Source organism: Engystomops pustulosus, chromosome 6, assembly GCF_040894005.1.
Source record: "Engystomops pustulosus chromosome 6, aEngPut4.maternal, whole genome shotgun sequence".
NCBI lineage: Eukaryota > Metazoa > Chordata > Amphibia > Anura > Leptodactylidae > Engystomops > Engystomops pustulosus.
In genome coordinates, this window is record NC_092416.1 from 23,861,968 (window position 1) to 23,881,874 (window position 19,907).

General features: G+C 46.5%; 1 protein-coding gene across 1 annotated transcript in view; it reads right to left on the reverse strand.

Moving 5' to 3' along the window:
- LOC140065876 (uncharacterized) overlaps nucleotides 1–19,907 on the reverse strand; it is a 112,340-nt gene that overhangs the window by 13,115 nt on the left and 79,318 nt on the right. The window contains exons 14-17 of the mRNA XM_072113437.1: nucleotides 16,172–16,351; nucleotides 12,191–12,370; nucleotides 8,165–8,344; nucleotides 1,490–1,660 (exon numbers count right to left, since the gene is read on the reverse strand). Coding sequence (XP_071969538.1) covers nucleotides 1,490–1,660; nucleotides 8,165–8,344; nucleotides 12,191–12,370; nucleotides 16,172–16,351 — 711 coding nt within the window. The remainder of the gene's footprint in view (nucleotides 1–1,489; nucleotides 1,661–8,164; nucleotides 8,345–12,190; nucleotides 12,371–16,171; nucleotides 16,352–19,907) is intronic.

Here is a 19,907-nt window from a genome sequence, read left to right on the forward strand (position 1 = left end):
ACTAATAAAATGCCCCTAGCGGCCTCCCTTTACTAATTAAAAGACCCTAGCAGCCTCCCTTTACTAATTAAGAGCCCTTAGAGGCCTCCGTTTACAAATTAAGAGCCCGTAGCGGCCTCTCTTTACTAGTTAAAAGGCCCTAGAGCCCCCCCTTTACTAATTAAAAGGCCCTAGAGCCCCCCTTTACTAATTAAAAGGCCCTAGCGGCCTCCCTTTACTAATAAAAAGGCCCTAGCGGCCTCCCTTTACTAATAAAATGCCCCTAGCGGCCTCCCTTTACTAATAAAAAGCCCCTAGCGGCCTCCCTTTACTAATAAAAACCTCTAGCGGCCTCCCTTTACTAATAAAAAGCCCCTAGCGGCCTCCCTTTACTAATAAAAAGCCCCTAGCGGCCTCCCTTTACTAATTAAAACACCCTAGCAGCCTCCCTTTACTAATTAAGAGCCCTTAGAGGCCTCCGTTTACAAATTAAGAGCCCGTAGCGGCCTCTCTTTACTAGTTAAAAGGCCCTAGAGCCCCCCCTTTACTAATTAAAAGGCCCTAGAGCCCCCCTTTACTAATTAAAAGGCCCTAGAGGCCTCCCTTTTCTAATTAAAAGGCCCTGAAGGCCTCTTTTAACAAATAAAAAGCCCCAGCCTCCCTTAACTAATAAAAAGCCCCAGCCTACCTTTACTAATAAAAAAAAAAGACCCTAGCTGCCTTCCCTATACAAATAATAACCCTATATACTTACCCTTGATGTCTTCTTCCACGTACCTTCACTCCTAATGGCGATCCGCCCACCTTCTGTAGCTCCTGCACCGCGCGCCTCTGGTCACGTGACTTACGCGACCTGACGTCAGGTCGCGTCAGTCACGTGACATGGGCCGCGCGGTGCAGGAGCTACAGAAGATGGGCGGATCGCCGCCGCGGGGCTTGGAGGTAAGTATGGGCACAGAAATACGGGGCAGCTCTACACAGGGGCAGCTCTACCCAGGGGCAGCGTAGTTCGGGGAACTTTCCTTGCGGCACACTCAACCTTGTGTCGCAGCACACAGGTTGAAAATCACTGATGTACAGGATAGGTTCTTTAGGTTTGTTCTTAAGTTGAATTTGTATGTAAGTCAGAACTGTATACTTAATAATTGTAACCACAGGCAAAAGGTCTCTATGACTATTGGGTTTTAAAAATGGTAGATTCTCATAAGAACCAGGAGTAACAATAAAGCTTAATTGCAGACTCCTGTGATAACTGTTATAGCTGTTTATTGTAGCCTGGGGCTAATGTACAGTAATGACCAACATCCAGAGGGCCGTTTGTAACCAGGGGTCTTCTGTAAGTCAAGTGTTCTTAAGTAGGAGACTGCCTGTACAGGAATATAAGGAATATGGCTCGGATCCGCTTATCTAGATAAATCAAGGAAACATCATTACTGGTTCTATTAAAGTCACAGGTTATCACAGTAACACAGGATTTCGTGATGGTGCTATATGGATAAGACCCTCTGACCTCTAAGATTAACAGTTACTGTTTCTCCATCCATAACTTTGATCGTCTTCTTGAAAGTGGACTTGTCCATGGAAATGGTTACTGAGGCGGATGGTGGGGTTCCAGGTATTTGAAAATCAGAAATTAAGATCTCAATCAGAGGTGTGGTCTCCAGAAAAACTCTAACGAACACTGAAAAAGAAAGTTTTGGTGAATTTTTCGTTAGTATTATGTCTTGAGTCTGAATAATGAGCTACAGTGTCATTTATCACATATCCTCAACATAGATGATGAATATTGAGCACTGGGGTCCACTACTGAGACTCCCACCAATCACAGAGGAGGTTTTGTGCCCCCATACACAGTGCAGGGGATCTACCTGTGCAGTTTTCTATCTATATATTTTATTTGACTAACAGTGGAAAACACAGCAACACATCCAAAACTGCCCCATAAACTGTGTAAGAAGCAGTAGTGCCCAAAAAGGCATTTTTTTCTTACATACATTTCTCCAAACTTTTCCTAAACTTATCTGTTATGTGCTGTTGCCCATAGCAATACCTATAGCTAAGGCCATCCAATCCTTCATCCATAATTTTCTTAATAGTGATACAGTATTTACTTATAAATTAGTTTTCATTAAAGAAAAAGTATTTAGTAATATAAATGTTTCTATGTCAAGTCCTAGCTGGGCTGGTGTCTGATAGGTGCGGATGGTTCACGTGCACCGGTGAGAAATAACTTTCCGTGTCATAGACACTCAGAGGGATATTTATCATACAGCAGCACTCATGTACTGGTGTGGGAAAGCCCCTCCCACAGATGGATAGATCGAGAGGGTCAGCTGGATTTGTGGGAAAATAATCGCAAGTGCTAGTAATAAGCCAGTGTTCAGGCACCGAAGCCCCAATAAATCCCACCCACCCACCCTCAGTCTGTATCCAAGTCCAGATTCTGGATCTTCAGTAATTACACAGTTGTAAAGTATGTATCATTGGTTTCGCTGGGCTTTTTTGGTATCACATTGATCTTTATGGGACTTAACACTAGAATAATGAAGTGGCTGAAATTGTCCTGTGTGACTTTTTAGTAGTGAAAACATAGAATTACTGCTAGTGCAATGCCCTGAAATGCCAGATTCACAAGTTGCAACTTTTTTAAAAAGCACCAAGAAAGTCACGACCAGCAGGAGACTGGAGTTTCTATGTTTTATGCATTTTGTGTCTTGTTTGCGACTTAAAAAAAAATAAAAAATCCCAGACATCAAGCTGATACACATTGCAGGGGTTCCACCTGTGCAGTTACTATCTATATATTTTTTTGACTAACAGTGAATAACACACCAACAGTAGTGCCCAAAAAGGCATTTTTTTCTTACATACATTCCTCCAAATTTTTCCTAAACTTAGCTGTTATGTACTGTTGCCCATACCAATTGTCACGGGTGCTCCCGCGATCCCTGTCTCGGATGGCAGCGGACCCGGGTCCTTCCATCTGCCCCGCGGCTGCCACTGCTCTGGACTTACCTGTCCTAGGTCCTGCTCCCCAGCGGACTACCGTGCACGTGCGTCCCCACCTCCTAGGGCACGCGCGCTGGCTGTAGGATATTTAAAGGACCAGTGCACCGCTGATTGGTGCTCTTGCTGAACACCTCCCCCTTTATTAATCTGCGCCTCCCTTCCTTCCCCACCGTATCATTGTGCCTACGCCTTAGAGACAGCTCCCCAGCGATATTTCTGCGTTCCTGTGTGTTCCTTAGTTCCCGTGTTCCTGTGTGCTCCTGCTTCTGTGTTCCCGTGTTCCTGTTGTGATGTTGTTATATGTGTTCTGCTAATATGTTTAGTGTTAATGTGTTTTGCATGTTCTGCCCAGCAACAGTGATGTACTGAGGAGGAGGATCAGTCTGGTTTAGGGCAGTTGTTACATACAGAGCAAAGAAGAAGCATGGAATAAAGTTGTCTCTGAGCCTGCAGTCCAGTGATCCGGTGTCGGTTCCTTCTACATCATATGGGTTCCCACCACGACATTACACCTGTGACCCGCTCTCGGTACCTGAGACTGAAACCATGTCAGAGTTTATTAAGGAGGCTTCATAAGCAAATCCTCCTCCCCAGCTGGCACAGGTTCCTTTTTATCATTAAGAAGGATGGCTCTCTCGGCCCCTGTATAGACTATCACGGTCTTAACAAGGTCACTGTTAAGAATCTCTATCCTCTGCCGCTGATCACGGAGCTGTTTGACCATCTACAGGGTGCGGGGAATCTTTTCCAAATTGGATCTTCGTGGGGCCTACAATCTCATCCGCATCAGGAATGGTGACGAGTGGAAGAGCGCCTTTAACACCCGTAATGGGCATTTTGAATATTTAGTTATGACCTTTGGACTTTGTAATGTGCCAGCCGTTTGTTAATGACATCTTCAGGGACTTATTGTACAGTTGGGGTTTACCTGGATGACATCCTCGTGTATTCTGCTGATCTCGAGTCCCACCAATCCCACGACCAATCTCAGCTGCCTCAGGGTTAACCATCTCTACGCCAAACTGGAGAAATGACAGTTTCATCAGAAGAGCCTTCCATTCCTTGGATACATAATTTCCGATAAAGGCTTGCAGATGGATCCTGCCAACTTATCTGCTGTTCTTCAGTAGCCATGCCCAGTGGGACTGCGTGCTATTCAAAGATCTCTAGGCTTTGCTAATTATCATATAACATTTTTTACACATTTCTCGTCTCTGGTAGCTCCGATGGTGGCCCTTCCTTACCCAGAAGGGGTCTAAGGGCCGAACTCTCACCTGCGGCTTCTTCTCCAAAACGTTCTCCACCGCAGAGAGGAATTATTCTATTGAATATCATGGGCTTCTGGCTATCAAGCCAGGCTTGGAGGCATGACACCATCTGCTGGAGGGAGCCCAATTTCTAGTCAGGATTTACACAGACCACAAGAACCCTGTGGCTCATCGATTGAACCTGCATGAAGCCTGGTGGTTCCTATTCTTTTCTCGCTTTGACTTTCAGATCCATTTTCGTCCTGCTGATAGAAACATCAAGGCTGACGCCTTGTCCCGTGCTTCCGATGTTATGGGGTAGGACGCTGCTCTGAGTCATATCATTTCTCCAGAGAGACTTGTGCAACTACCTCACAGCAAAACTTAAGTGCAACATGGAGGATCGTGACCTGGGGACATTCTTCTCGTGTAGCTGGGCACCCTGGGGTGCAGCGCTCTGTGGCTCTCATTTCCCATTTCTATTGGTGGCCTGACTTGGTAAAGGATGTTCGGGATTTTGTGGGTCCCTGTGCCTCTTGTGCCCGACAAAAACCTGCTGGTCTTGTTACCATTACCCAAGCCTACCTGATTTGTAGTCTCATGTGGCTATGGATTTTATTATGGATCTGCCTCCATCATCTGGCAATACCGTCATCTGGGTGGTGATTGACTGCTTTTCTAAGATGTCCCATTTTTCCCTGTACCCGGTTTGCCTTCTGCTCCATGTCTTGCCTGTCTCTTCTTACAACACTTCTTCTGTCTTCATGGCTTCATGGCCTTTCCCGGCACATCATTTTGGATCAAGGTGTTCAGTTCGTGTCCAAGTTCTGGAGATCTCTTTGCAGCCAGTTGCAGGTGAAATTTGACTTTTCTTCTGCCTATCACCCTCAGTCTAACGGCCAAGTGGAGAGGTTGAATTAGACTTTGGGTTGCTACCGCTGCTTACTTTGTGTCCGCCCATCAGGACGACTGGGCTTCTTTTTTACCATGGGCGGAGTTCTCCTACAATTCCCTGGACTCCATTTCTGCCGGTTCTGGTCCCTTCTGTATTAATTGTGGACTGCATCCATGGCCTCCACTTCTGTTACCTGTGTTCCTGCTGTGGAGGACTTGGTATAGGATCTAAAAGCTATCTGAAAACAACTCCGTACCTCATTGCTCCAAGCTTCTGCTCAGACCAAGTGTAAAGCGGACAAAAAATGCAAACCATTTCCTGTCTTAACTCCTGGTGACAGGGTCAGGTCATCCTCCAAGTGCATCCGGCTGAAGATCCCTGGCCACAAATTGGGACTCCGGTTCTTGGGTCCATTTAAAGTCCTTGGTCGCACCAACACAGTGGCTTAGAAATTGCGGCTGCCTCCTGACATGCGCATACCCAACTTCTTCCATGTTTCCTTCCTCAAACCATTCATCTTCAACCGATTTGCCAGGCAAGTTCCTCCTCTGGCGCCACAGTAGGATTCTACCGATGTCTTCGAGGTAAAGGAGATCCTGGATAAGAAGATGGTGAGAGAGACAGACGGCTCTTTCTTGTAGACTGGAAAGGATTTGGTCCTGAGGAGACATCATGGGAGGATAACATCCTGGACAAGAGCCTGCTTCAGTGATTTCTCAAGCCCAGGAAGAGGGGGAGGCCAAAGGGGGAGGGGGGGTACTGTCACTGGTGCAACCAAGATACGTGTCTCGGATCGCAGGCGCACTCATGTCCTTCTGTGTGTCCCCGTGGCCACCGCTTCTCTGGACTCGTCACGGCTCTGCGCATGCCTTCTGTAGGAGATTTAAATGACCAGCGCACCGCTGATGTGCTGGCTGAACAACTCCACCTTCATTAATCTGCACCTCCCTTCCTTCCCCGCTGGATCTTTGTGCCTACGCCTTAGAGAAAGTTCCCCAGTGATTTTCCTGCATTCCTGTGTGCTCCTGGTTCTGTGTTACCGTGTTCCTGTGTCCCTGCGTTCCTGTGTTCCTATGTGCCTGTATCCAGTGTTCCTATGTTCCTGTTCCCATCTGCCTGGACCATTCATTGCTGACCCCAGATTAAACTTGACCTTCCATCTCTGCCGCCTGCATTGTAGTCGTCCTCCTTCAGGTGCCGAGAGCTGTGACGTCTCTGCCGCCTTCATTGTAGCCGTCATCCTTCAGGTGCCGAGAGCCGTGACGTTTAATTATTCCCGAGGCGGGAATAATTAAAGATCAGAAGGCATCTCCCTTCCGAAGATGACGTAGCGTAGCACCGGAGGGCTATTTTCATATGTAAGTAAAACATTTTTTTAGCTAAACTAACGATCGCCGTGCCAAACTAAAGTATGTGCCGGCATCAGTATTAAATAGCCTACCAGGTGGTCTGCTCACATGATTTTATCATGCCAGCAGTGGTAGGTTTCCTTTAATTGTGTTATTTACTTATAAATTAGTTTTCATTGAAGAAAATGTATTGAGTAGTATAAATGTTTCTATGTCAATTCCTAGCTGGGCTGGTGTCTGGTAACGGATGGTTCACGTGAAATGGTGAGAGATGACTTTGTTTCCGTGTCATAGACACTCAGGGGGATATTTGTCATACAGCAGCACTCATGCAATGGTGTGTGATAGCCCCTCTGCTCCTCCGGGAGCAGACGGATACATCAAGAGGGTCCGCTGGATTTGTGGGAAAATAATCACAAGTGCTAACAATAAGCTACTATTTCAGGGATTCAATACCAGTGTTCAGGCACCGAAGCCCTAATGAATTTGCCCCCTACATCTGTATCCGAGTCCAGATTCTGGATCTTCAGTAGTTATGCAATTGTCGGCAACGACCTCCCAACCACCTGCCCCCAGGGTGGTCCAAAAGGTGATTGGGTAACTGAGGTCGGCTGCAGGGACCAGACACTGGGCACATCTGCCCTCTGCCCGCACTGGCTGCTGCACATAGTGGCGAAAATTGTTAAAGGACCTTTGACCATGTGACTTCTATGCAGGAGGAGCTACACAAGATGTCGCCGGGTAGAGCTGCCATGTGTGCTGCAAAGGTATAGGAAGTTATACTGAGCCAGTGCAATGGGGGAAATGTGGGGGTGCAGTGTGATATGGATGTAATCTAGGGATGCAAGGGGAAAATATAGGGGGTGCAAGGGGGTGTGAGGGTGCAGTGTGACATGTATGTGATACTGCAATGGCGAACACCAGACAACCAGACTGACTGACAAACATAGAGAGAGAACTGAACCATTCCCCCTCCTTGGGGAGACGGTGGGGGTAGAGTCAGAGGCGCAGGTGACACGTGTTGCTTAGGGATTCATCTTGTTCCTTCACCCCCCGGAGCATTCAAATAAATGTTATTATTTATAGTGAAATCCTGGGACTGCCCCTCACGATCTACATAGACATGTGACTGATGACATAAGAGAGCACATGATGCCATATATGTCCTTTACATAAAGCTGATGATAAAGCTAGAATGTGCAACTAAATATAAAAATAGTCTTTAGTGAGGGGGAAGTGTCTTGCAGAGTCCAGCTACAGCTGTCATTCATAGAGCTGTACAGAGTCTATTCTTGGCCTGAGACAGCCAGCACATGGCGGTAACTGTGTTCATATACACTAATTACAATTATTAATTAATTTGCACTCACATGTAATATAATAAAAACTGCTGCATTATTTTATCATTATAGCAGAATCATGATGAAATGTAACATATAATACATGCAAGTCTATTTAAAATGGTGGGGGGCCCCATTAGAAATATTTCCCTGCGGCCCAGAGGACTCTAATGCCACTGATAGTCTATATACAATTTAGTGTATATAATTATATAAACCAAACTGCTTAACTGGATAAATCAAGGAAACATATTCACTGGTTCTTTTAAAGTTTTGGGTCATCACAGTAATGTCAGCACAGGATTTAGTGATGGTGGTAAATGGACAAACCCCAGACCCTCTGACCTTTGGGTTCTGCAAGAGCAGAAGCTTCTGTTTCTCCATCACCAGCTCCATTCATCTTCTTGAAAGTGGACTTGTCCATGGAAATGGTTACTGAGGCGGATGGTGGGGTTCCAGGTACTTGTAAATCAGAAATTAAGATCTCAATCAGCGGTGTGGTCTCCAGAAAAACTCTGACAAAGACTGAAAAAGAAAGTTTTGGTGAATTTTTCATCTGTGTAATGTCTTGAATCTAAATAATGAGCTAAAGTGTCATTTATCACTAGAGATGAGCGAACACAATCGTCCGAGCTTGATGCTCGTTCGAGCATTAGCGTACTCGTAACTGCTCGTTGCTCGGACCAATACTTTGCCAGTTCGAGAAAATTGCATCTCCCGCCATTTTGATTTTTGGCGGCCAGAAACAGAGCCAATCACAAGCCAGGAGACTCTGCACTCCATCCAGCATGACGTGGTACCCTTACACGTCGATAGCAGTGGTTGGCTGGCCAGATCAGGTGACCCTGGAATAGACTAGCCCCTGCCCGCGCTGCTCAGATCATTCTCTGTCTGGATGCCGCTAGGGAGAGAGCTGCTGCTGGCCAGGGAAAGCGTTAGGGTGTTCTATTAGAATAGTGTTAGGCAGGAGTGATTCTACAAGAACCCAACAGCCCTTCTTAGGGCTACAATAACGTTTTATTTAACTTTTTTTTGTTTTCTTGTGGCTGGGCTTGCTGGCATTAGTAGTGCAGCTAGTACCATATTGTGAGGAATTTGCAGGGAGACTTGCAAACGTTCTATTTATCTCTTAGTGACGCACATATCCATCTCAAACACCTAAGTGGGACAATTTATTACGGGTTTGATTGAATTAGGCACAGTCTGCCAATTTTTTTTTTTTTCAAAACTAAAAGTCATCACAGGCACAGCACAAAATCCCATTGTGTGCTGTCAGTGTAGGTTAGAAACTAGCCATAGCGATCATCATCATCTTGCTGTGGTTGCTGTGTGATTTCTTCTAATCGTTTTGTTCAAAAAAAAAAAAAAACACAAAAAGAACCACATAAAATAAAAAAACACACAAAAAAATTTACAGTTTACACTTTAATTTTGAAAATGTTGAACCCGAGGGCTAGGGGTAGAGGACGAGGGCGTGGGCGTCCAACTACTGCAGGGGTCAGAGGCCGTGGTCCTGGGCGGGGTTAGACACCACCTGCTGATGAGGGAGCAGGGGAACGCCGCAGAGCTACACTCCCTAGGTTCATGTCTGAAGTTACTGGGACTCGTGGTAGAGCACTGTTGAGGCCAGAACAGTGCGAACAGGTGATGTTGTGGATTGCGGACAATGCTTCTAGCCATTTGTCCACCGGTCAATCTTCCACGCAGTCCACCCATGTCACCGAAATCAGCACTCCTCCAGCTCCTCCACCTCAGCCTCCTTCCCCCCAGTCTGCCCCCTCCCAGGAAAATTTGGCATTTGAACCGGCATACTCTGAGGAACTGTTTTCTGGACCCTTCCCAGAGTCACAAACCACTTGTCCGGTTGCTGCTTAGCTCTTTCCCGATGCCCAGGTTTTCCACCGGTCGCAGACTGATCTTTGGCTGGCACCGCTGAACCTGAAGCCAGGCATGGTTGTGTGTGACAACGGCCGTAACCTGGTGGCGGCTCTGCAACTTGGCAGACTGACACATGTGCCATGCCTGGCCCATGTGTTAAATCTCATAGTTCAGCGGTTCCTCAAGACATACCCCAATCTGTCTGATTTGCACACGAACGTGCGCCGCATCTGTGCGCATTTCAGGAAGTCCAGCACAGATGCTGCCACTCTCAGGGCAGCGCAGCGCCGCCTCCAACTGCCCGCTCACCGACTGTTGTGCGACGTGCCCACGAGGTGGAATTAAACATTAACCATGTTATCCAGAGATTACCAGCAGCGCAGAACGATTGTAGACTGCCAGATGTCAACTTCCACCAGAACTGGTAGTCAAGTCAGTCAGCTTCCTCAAGTCTACAATGAGGAGTGGACGTGGATGTCTGATATCTGTCAGGTGCTGAGTAACTTTGAGGAGTCAACACAGATGGTCAGTGGCGATGCCGCCATCATCAGCCTCACCATCCCGCCGCTTGGCCTGTTGAAAAACTCTCTGGTCAGAATGAAGTCGGAAGCTTTGCGCTCGTCACAAGAGACGGGGGAAGAAGATTCCCTTGTTGATAGCCAAAGCACCCTCAGGTCTGTTTCTCAGCGCATATCGGAGGAGGTGGAGGAGGATGAGGAGGAAGAGGAGGAGAATGTTGGCGAGACAGAAGAGGAGAGCATTGCTCAGTCCTTCACTGTTCTGCGTGTATGGGCAGAAGAAGAGGAGTTGGAGGAAGAGGAAATGGACACCCAGACATTAAGCTGAACATAAGAACATTTATTAAAGGGGCAAAGCCACTGGTCAGTGCGGGTCACTTCCACCACTTAAGGGATCAGAGGCATTGGAGCTAGTGGTGGTGCAGGACAGGTCATTAAAGTATAAATATCAGGGAGGTGACCGACATCACGCACGCCTGCTTCTGTCTATAGAATCCAAAAGCTGGGAGTTATGTGCAAATTTTTTTATATTTTTGGCCACGAATGAGAGGTACTGTATAAAATCAGGTGTACTAATATTAAATATGAGACAAACTACTATTAAATGTATGAGGGGTGCTGCTATCAGATATATGAGGTATATTACTATTAAATTTATAAGGGGTACTGCTATTTAATATTTGAGGTGTGCTAATTTTAAATATATTATGGCTGCTTTTATTAATTATATAGGGGTGCTACCAGGGTCGGAATGGGACCGTTAAGGACTGGAGGATCCTCTGGTAGAAACCGTCACTGGTAGGGACCCCTGTGACAAGGGGAAATAAACTTTTTTATGAAAAAAAATTGTCGGCAACAACCACCCGGTGGTTGGGTGACTGAGGTCAGCTGTGGGGCCAAGCACTGGGCACATCTGCTCTTTGCCCACGCTGGGTGTACAGTGTTAAAGGACCTTTGATCATATCGTCCACCATGTGATTTCTATGCAGGAGGAGCTACACAGGATATCCCCGGGTAGAGCTGCCATGTGTGCTGCAAAGGTATAGGAAGTTATACTGAGCCAGTGCAAGGGGATACATGTGGGGGTGCAAGCTTGTGTAGGGGTGCAGTGTGATATGGATGTAATCTAGGGGTGCAAGGGGAAAATATGAGGGTGCAAGGGGGTGTGAGGGTGCAGTGTGACATGTATGTGATGCTGCAATGGTGAACACCAGACAACCAGACTGACTGACAAACATAGAGAGAGAACTGAACCATTCCCCCTCCTTGGGGAGACGGTGGGGGTAGAGTCAGAGGCGCAGGTGACACGTGTTGCTTAGGGATTCATCTTGTTCCTTCACCCCCCGGAGCATTCAAATAAATGTTATTATTTATAGTGAAATCCTGGGACTGCCCCTCACGATCTACATAGACATGTGACTGATGACATAAGAGAGCACATGATGCCATATATGTCCTTTACATAAAGCTGATGATAAAGCTAGAATGTGCAACTAAATATAAAAATAGTCTTTAGTGAGGGGGAAGTGTCTTGCAGAGTCCAGCTACAGCTGTCATTCATAGAGCTGTACAGAGTCTATTCTTGGCCTGAGACAGCCAGCACATGGCGGTAACTGTGTTCATATACACTAATTACAATTATCAATTAATTTGCACTCACATGTAATATAATAAAAACTGCTGCATTATTTCATCATTATAGCAGAATCATGATGAAATGTAACATATAATACATGCAAGTCTATTTAAAATGGTGGGGGGCCTCATTAGAAATATTTCCCTGCGGCCCAGAGGACTCTAATGCCACTGATAGTCTATATACAATTTAGTGTATATAATTATATAAACCAAACTGCTTAGCTGGATAAATCAAGGAAACATATTCACTGGTTCTTTTAAAGTTTTGGGCCATCACAGTAATGTCAGCACAGGATTTAGTGATGGTGGTAAATGGACAAACCCCAGACCCTCTGACCTTTGGGTTCTGCAAGAGCAGAAGCTTCTGTTTCTCCATCACCAGCTCCATTCATCTTCTTGAAAGTGGACTTGTCCATGGAAATGGTTACTGAGGCGGATGGTGGGGTTCCAGGTACTTGTAAATCAGAAATTAAGATCTCAATCAGAGGTGTGGTCTCCAGAAAAACTCTGACAAAGACTGAAAAAGAAAGTTTTGGTGAATTTTTCATCTGTGTAATGTCTTGAATCTAAATAATGAGCTAAAGTGTCATTTATCACTAGAGATGAGCGAACACAATCGTCCGAGCTTGATGCTCGTTCGAGCATTAGCGTACTCGTAACTGCTCGTTGCTCGGACCAATACTTTGCCAGTTCGAGAAAATTGCATCTCCCGCCATTTTGATTTTTGGCGGCCAGAAACAGAGCCAATCACAAGCCAGCAGACTCTGCACTCCATCCAGCATGACGTGGTACCCTTACACGTCGATAGCAGTGGTTGGCTGGTCTGATCAGGTGACCCTGGAATAGACTAGCCCCTGCCCACGCTGCTCGGATCATTCTCTGTCTGGATGCCGCTAGGGAGAGAGCTGCTGCTGGTCAGGGAAAGCGTTAGGGTATTCTATTAGAATAGTGTTAGGCAGGAGTGATTCTACAAGAACCCAACAGCCCTTCTTAGGGCTACAATAGCGTTATATTTTACTTTTTTTTGTTTTCTTGTGGCTGGGCTTGCTGGCATATTGTGAGGAATTTGCAGGGAGACTTGCAAACGTTCTATTTATCTTTTAGTGACGCACATATCCATCTCAAACACCTAAGTGGGACAATTTATTACGGGTTTGATTGAATTAGGCACAGTCTGCCAATTTTTTTTTTTTTCAAAACTAAAAGTCATCACAGGCACAGCACAAAATCCCATTGTGTGCTGTCAGTGTAGGTTAGAAACTAGCCATAGCGATCATCATCATCTTGCTGTGGTTGCTGTGTGATTTCTTCTAATCGTTTTGTTCAAAAAAAAAAAAAACACAAAAAGAACCACATAAAATAAAAAAACACACAAAAAAAATTTACAGTTTACACTTTAATTTTGAAAATGTTGAACCCGAGGGCTAGGGGTAGAGGACGAGGGCGTGGGCGTCCAACTACTGCAGGGGTCAGAGGCCGTGGTCCTGGGCGGGGTTAGACACCACCTGCTGATGAGGGAGCAGGGGAACGCCGCAGAGCTACACTCCCTAGGTTCATGTCTCAAGTTACTGGGACTCATGGTAGAGCACTGTTGAGGCCAGAACAGTGCGAACAGGTGATGTTGTGGATTGCGGACAATGCTTCTAGCCATTTGTCCACCGGTCAATCTTCCACGCAGTCCACCCATGTCACCGAAATCAGCACTCCTCCAGCTCCTCCACCTCAGCCTCCTTCCCCCCAGTCTGCCCCCTCCCAGGAAAATTTGGCATTTGAACCGGCATACTCTGAGGAACTGTTTTCTGGACCCTTCCCAGAGTCACAAACCACTTGTCCGGTTGCTGCTGAGCTCTTTCCCGATGCCCAGGTTTTCCACCGGTCGCAGACTGATCTTTGGCTGGCACCGCTGAACCTGAAGCCAGGCATGGTTGTGTGTGACAACGGCCGTAACCTGGTGGCGGCTCTGCAACTTGGCAGACTGATACATGTGCCATGCCTGGCCCATGTGTTAAATCTCATAGTTCAGCGTTTCCTCAAGACATACCCCAATCTGTCTGATTTGCACACGAACGTGCGCCGCATCTGTGCGCATTTCAGGAAGTCCAGCGCAGATTCTGCCACTTTCGTGGCAGCGCAGCACCGCCTCCAACTGCCCGCTCACCGACTGTTGTGCGACGTGCCCACGAGGTGGAATTAAACATTAACCATGTTATCCAGAGATTACCAGCAGCGCAGAACGATTGTAGACTGCCAGATGTCAACTTCCACCAGAACTGGTAGTCAAGTCAGTCAGCTTCCTCAAGTCTACAATGAGGAGTGGACATGGATGTCTGATATCTGTCAGGTGCTGAGTAACTTTGAGGAGTCAACACAGATGGTCAGTGGCGATGCCTCCATCATCAGCCTCACCATCCCGCTGCTTGGCCTGTTGAAAAACTCTCTGGTCAGAATGAAGTCGGAAGCTTTGCGCTCGTCACAAGAGACGGGGGAAGAAGATTCCCTTGTTGATAGCCAAAGCACCCTTAGGTCTGTTTCTCAGCGCATATCGGAGGAGGTGGAGGTGGAGGAGGATGAGGAGGAGAATGTTGGCGAGACAGAAGAGGAGAGCATTGCTCAGTCCTTCACTGTTCTGCGTGTATGGGCAGAAGAAGAGGAGTTGGAGGAAGAGGAAATGGACACCCAGACATTAAGCTGAACATAAGAGCATTTATTAAAGGGGCAAAGCCACTGGTCAGTGCGGGCCGCTTCCACCACTTAAGGGATCAGAGGCATTGGAGCTAGTGGTGGTGCAGGACAGGTCATTAAAGTATAAATATCAGGGAGGTGACCGACATCACGCACGCCTGCTTCTGTCTATAGAATCCAAAAGCTGGGAGTTATGTGCAAATTTTTTTATATTTTTGGCCACGAATGAGAGGTACTGTATAAAATCAGGTGTACTAATATTAAATATGAGACAAACTACTATTAAATGTATGAGGGGTGCTGCTATCAGATATATGAGGTATATTACTATTAAATTTATAAGGGGTACTGCTATTTAATATTTGAGGTGTGCTAATTTTAAATATATTATGGCTATTTTTTTAATTATATAGGGGTGCTACCAGGGTCGGAATGGGACCGTTAAGGACTGGAGGATCCTCTGGTAGAAACCGTCACTGGTAGGGACCCCTGTGGCAAGGGGAAATAAACTTTTTTATGAAAAAAAATTGTCGGCAACAACCACCCGGTGGTTGGGTGACTGAGGTCAGCTGTGGGGCCAAGCACTGGGCACATCTGCTCTTTGCCCACGCTGGGTGTACAGTGTTAAAGGACCTTTGATCATATCGTCCACCATGTGATTTCTATGCAGGAGGAGCTACACAGGATATCCCCGGGTAGAGCTGCCATGTGTGCTGCAAAGGTATAGGAAGTTATACTGAGCCAGTGCAAGGGGATACATGTGGGGGTGCAAGCTTGTGTAGGGGTGCAGTGTGATATGGATGTAATCTAGGGATGCAAGGGGAAAATATGGGGGTGCAAGGGGGTGTGAGGGTGCAGTGTGACATGTATGTGATGCTGCAATGGTGAACACCAGACAACCAGACTGACTGACAAACATAGAGAGAGAACTGAACCATTCCCCCTCCTTGGGGAGACGGTGGGGGTAGGCGCAGGTGACACGTGTTGCTTAGGGATTCATCTTGTTCCTTCACCCCCCACAGCATTCAAATAAATGTTATTATTTATAGTGAAATCCTGGGACTGCCCCTCACGATCTACATAGACATGTGACTGATGACATAAGAGAACACATGATGTCCTTTACATAAAGCTGATGATAAAGCTAGAATGTGCAACTAAATATAAAAATAGTCTTTAGTGAGGGGGAAGTGTCTTGCAGAGTCCAGCTACAGCTGTCATTCATAGAGCTGTACAGAGTCTATTCTTGGCCTGAGACAGCCAGCACATGGCGGTAACTGTGTTCATATACACTAATTACAATTATTAATTAATTTGCACTCACATGTAATATAATAAAAACTGCTGCATTATTTCATCATTATAGCAGAATCATGATGAAATGTAACATTTAATACATGCAAGTCTATTTAAAATGGTGGGGGGCCCCATTAGAAATATTTCCCTGCGGCCCAGAGGACTCTAATGCCACTGATAGTCTATATACAATTTAGTGTATATAATTATATAAACCAAACTACTTAGCTGGATAAATCAAGGAACATATTCACTGGTTCTTTTAAAGTTTTGGGCCATTAGTAATGTCAGCACAGGATTTAGTGATGGTGGAAAATGGGCAAACCCCAGACCCTCTGACCTTTGGGTTCTGCAAGAGCAGAAGCTTCTGTTTCTCCATCACCAGCTCCATTCGTCTTCTTGAAAGTGGACTTGTCCATGGAAATGGTTACTGAGGCGGATGGTGGGGTTCCAGGTATTTGTATATCAGAAATTAAGATCTCAATCAGAGGTGTGGTCTCCAGAAAAACTCTGACAAAGACTGAAAAAGAAAGTTTTGCTGAATTTTACATCTATTATTATGTCTTGAATGTAAATAATGAGCTACAGTGTCATTTATCACATATCCTCAACATAGATGATGAATATTGAGCACTGGGGTCCACTACTGAGACTCCCACCAATCACAGAGGAGGTTTTGTGCCCCCATACACAGTGCAGGGGATCTACCTGTGCAGTTTTCTATCTATATATTTTATTTGACTAACAGTGGAAAACACAGCAACACATCCAAAACTGCTCCATAAACTGTGTAAGAAGCAGTAGTGCCCAAAAAGGCATTTTTTCTTACGTAATACATTCTTACATTTTTTTCTTTTCCTAAACTTATCTGTTATGTGCTGTTGCCCATAGCAATACCTATAGCTAAGGCCATCCAATTCTTCATCCATAATTTTCTTAACAGTGATACAGTATTTACTTATAAATTAGTTTTCATTAAAGAAAAAGTATTTAGTAATATAAATGTTTCTATGTCAAGTCCTAGCTGGGCTGGTGTCTGATAGGTGCGGATGGTTCACGTGCACCGGTGAGAAATAACTTTCCGTGTCATAGACACTCAGGGGGATATTTATCATACAGCAGGACTCATGCACTGGTGTGGGAAAGCCCCTCCCACAGATGGATAGATCGAGAGGATCAGCTGGATTTGTGGGAAAATTATCACAAGTGCTAACAATAAGCTACTATTTGTTATTATTTTAGTGCTTGTACGCCAGTGTTCAGGCGCCAAAGCCCTAATAAAGTCCCCCCCTACATCTGTATCCAAGTCCAGATTCTGGATCTTCAGTAATTACACAATTGTTAATTATGCATCATTGGATTTGCTGGCCTTTTACGGTATAAAAAAATCACATTGAGGTTTTTTGGGACTTTTCACTACTAAAAAGTCACACATGACAATTTCAGCCACCTAACTATTCTAGTGTAAACATAGAACTACTGCTAGTGCAACGCCCTGAAATTCAACTTGCAACTTTTTAAAAAAGCACCAAGAAAGTCACATAGAAACTCCAATCTCCTGCTGCTCGAATGTGCTGAGAATTCTTATGCATTTTGCTACTTTTTTGTGACTTTTTGAAAAAAAAAAACCCAGACATCAAGCTGAGAATAAGAACATTTATTAAAGGGGCAAAGCCACTGGTCAGTGCGGGCCTCTTCCACCACTTAAGGGATCAGAGGCATTGGAGCTAGTGGTGGTGCAGGACAGGTCATTAAAGTATAAATATCAGGGAGGTGACCGACATCACGCACGCCTGCTTCTGTCTATAGAATCCAAAAGCTGATATTTTTGGCCACAAATGAGAGGTACTGTATAAAATCAGGTGTGCTACTATTAAAAATGAGAGATGCTACTATTAAGGCCTCATTCAGACGTCCGTCTGTGAAGATGTATATGCGGCCGCATACACGTCCCCATAGACGGCAATGGCGGCCGGAAGTTGGATTGCAACGGCAGAGGACCAGAGGATCCTCTTTTAGGCCGTGTCACTGTTGTAGCTCCTCCTATGCAGGAGGAGCTACACAGCATGTCCCCGGGTAGAGCTGCCATGTGTGCGGCTAAGGTGTGAGAATAATTGTGATCTCTAGGGAAGATGATGATAAAATGAGGAAATTTAACTTTTTGTGTTTCTAAATCTTTAAAGCAGAGTTCTGGCAGCTGGAAGCTGATGTGTCCTCCAGATGGAAGGATAGAGAAAGTACAGAGAATTCCTCCAACTATAGAGTTGTTGGATTTACAGTAATTGCTGGTTTTACACAGGGCTCATTTACTAAGGGTCGAGGATCACACTTTTGTCGGGCTGTGCACCTTTCAGGGCTAAAACAGCTTGTACAGGTGCAAGTGGGTGCGTGGGCATTGTGTGGCACATGATCGGTTTTTGGCGAGGCTGTAAAAACAAGAAAACAGTTGTACTTACCCCTTTTGGTGCTCCGGTCGAGCTCTGTACCGCCCATCATCCTTGGTCTGTATGTATACAGAGATACAGCAGTGATATAACCACTACAGCGCCCCCTGTGCAGCCTCTGCCTGCAGCCTGTGTAAATGTTACACCAACCACAGCCAGGACCTGCAGCGTCCCCTATGACCCCCCCAATGTATGTATACAGAGATTCAGCAGTGATATAACCACCACAGTGCCCCCTGTGCAGCCTTTGCCTGCAGCCTGTGTAAGTGTTACACTGACCACAGCCAGGACCTGCAGCACTGCCCCTATCACCACCGGTCTGCAGGTATACAGAGACAGCGGTGACATCACCACCAAAGCGCCTCCTGTGCAGCCTTGTCCTGCAGCCTGTGTAAGTGTTACACTGACAACAGATAGGACGGCAGCACCCCCATCACCACCAGTTGGTATATATACAGAGATACAGCAGTGATGTCAGGACCACAGCGTCCCCTGTGCATCCTCTGCCTGCAGCCTGTGTAAGTGTTACACTGACCACAGCCAGGACCTGCAGCACTGCCCCTATCACCACCGGTCTGCAGGTATACAGAGACAGCGGTGACATCACCACCAAAGCGCCTCCTGTGCAGCCATGTCCTGCAGCCTGTGTAAGTGTAGATAGGACGGCAGCACCCCCATCACCACCAGTGTGTATATATACAGAGATACAGCAGTGATGTCAGGACCACAGCGTCCCCTGTGCATCCTCTGCCTGCAGCCTGTATAAGTGTTACACAGCCATCAACTGCACCGCTGCCCCCCTCACCCCCGGTCTGTATGTATAGATACAGCAGTGATGTCATCAGCGCCCCCTGTGCAGCCTCTGTCTGCAGCCTGTGTAAGGCTATATTCACACTGCCGTTGCCCGCCCGTACCGTACCGTAGCGGGCAACGGCAGTGTACGGGGAGAGGAGGAGGAGGCGAGCGCAGCTCACCCCCGCCCCTCTCCATAGGAATTAATGGTGCACGGCGCCGTACTACGGATAAAGATAGGACAGGTCCTATCTTATTCCGGGTACGGAACGGTACGGTGCCGCACGTGTGCGGCACCGTACCGCTCCCGTAGGGTGCCGTGCGCCCATTGCTGCCTATGGGGGACGTATATCGGCCGTATATACGTCCCCTATACGTCAGTGTGAATATAGCCTAAGTGTTACACTGGCCACAGCCAGGACCTGCAGCTCCCTCCATCACCCCTGGTCTGTATATATAAAGAAATACAGAAGTGATGTCACTACCACAGCGCCTCCTGTGCAGCCTCTGCCTGCAGCCTGTGTAAGTATTACACTGATCACAGCCAGGACCTGCAGTGCCCCCCCTCACCTCCGGTCTGTATGTATACAGAGATACAGCAGTGATGTCACCTCCGCAGCAGCCCCTGTGCAGCCTCGTCCTGCAGCCTGCGTAAGTGTTTTACTGACCACAGCCATGACCTGCAGGGGCAGCCAGTTGTGATGTCACTGCTGCACCTCTGTATACATATGGACCACTGGTAATGGGGGGGGGCACAGGGCTGGACCGGAGCGCCAGATGGTAAGTACGACTGCTTGCTTGTTCTTAAACCTTCAAGCCCCTTGAATTATGGAGGTAACA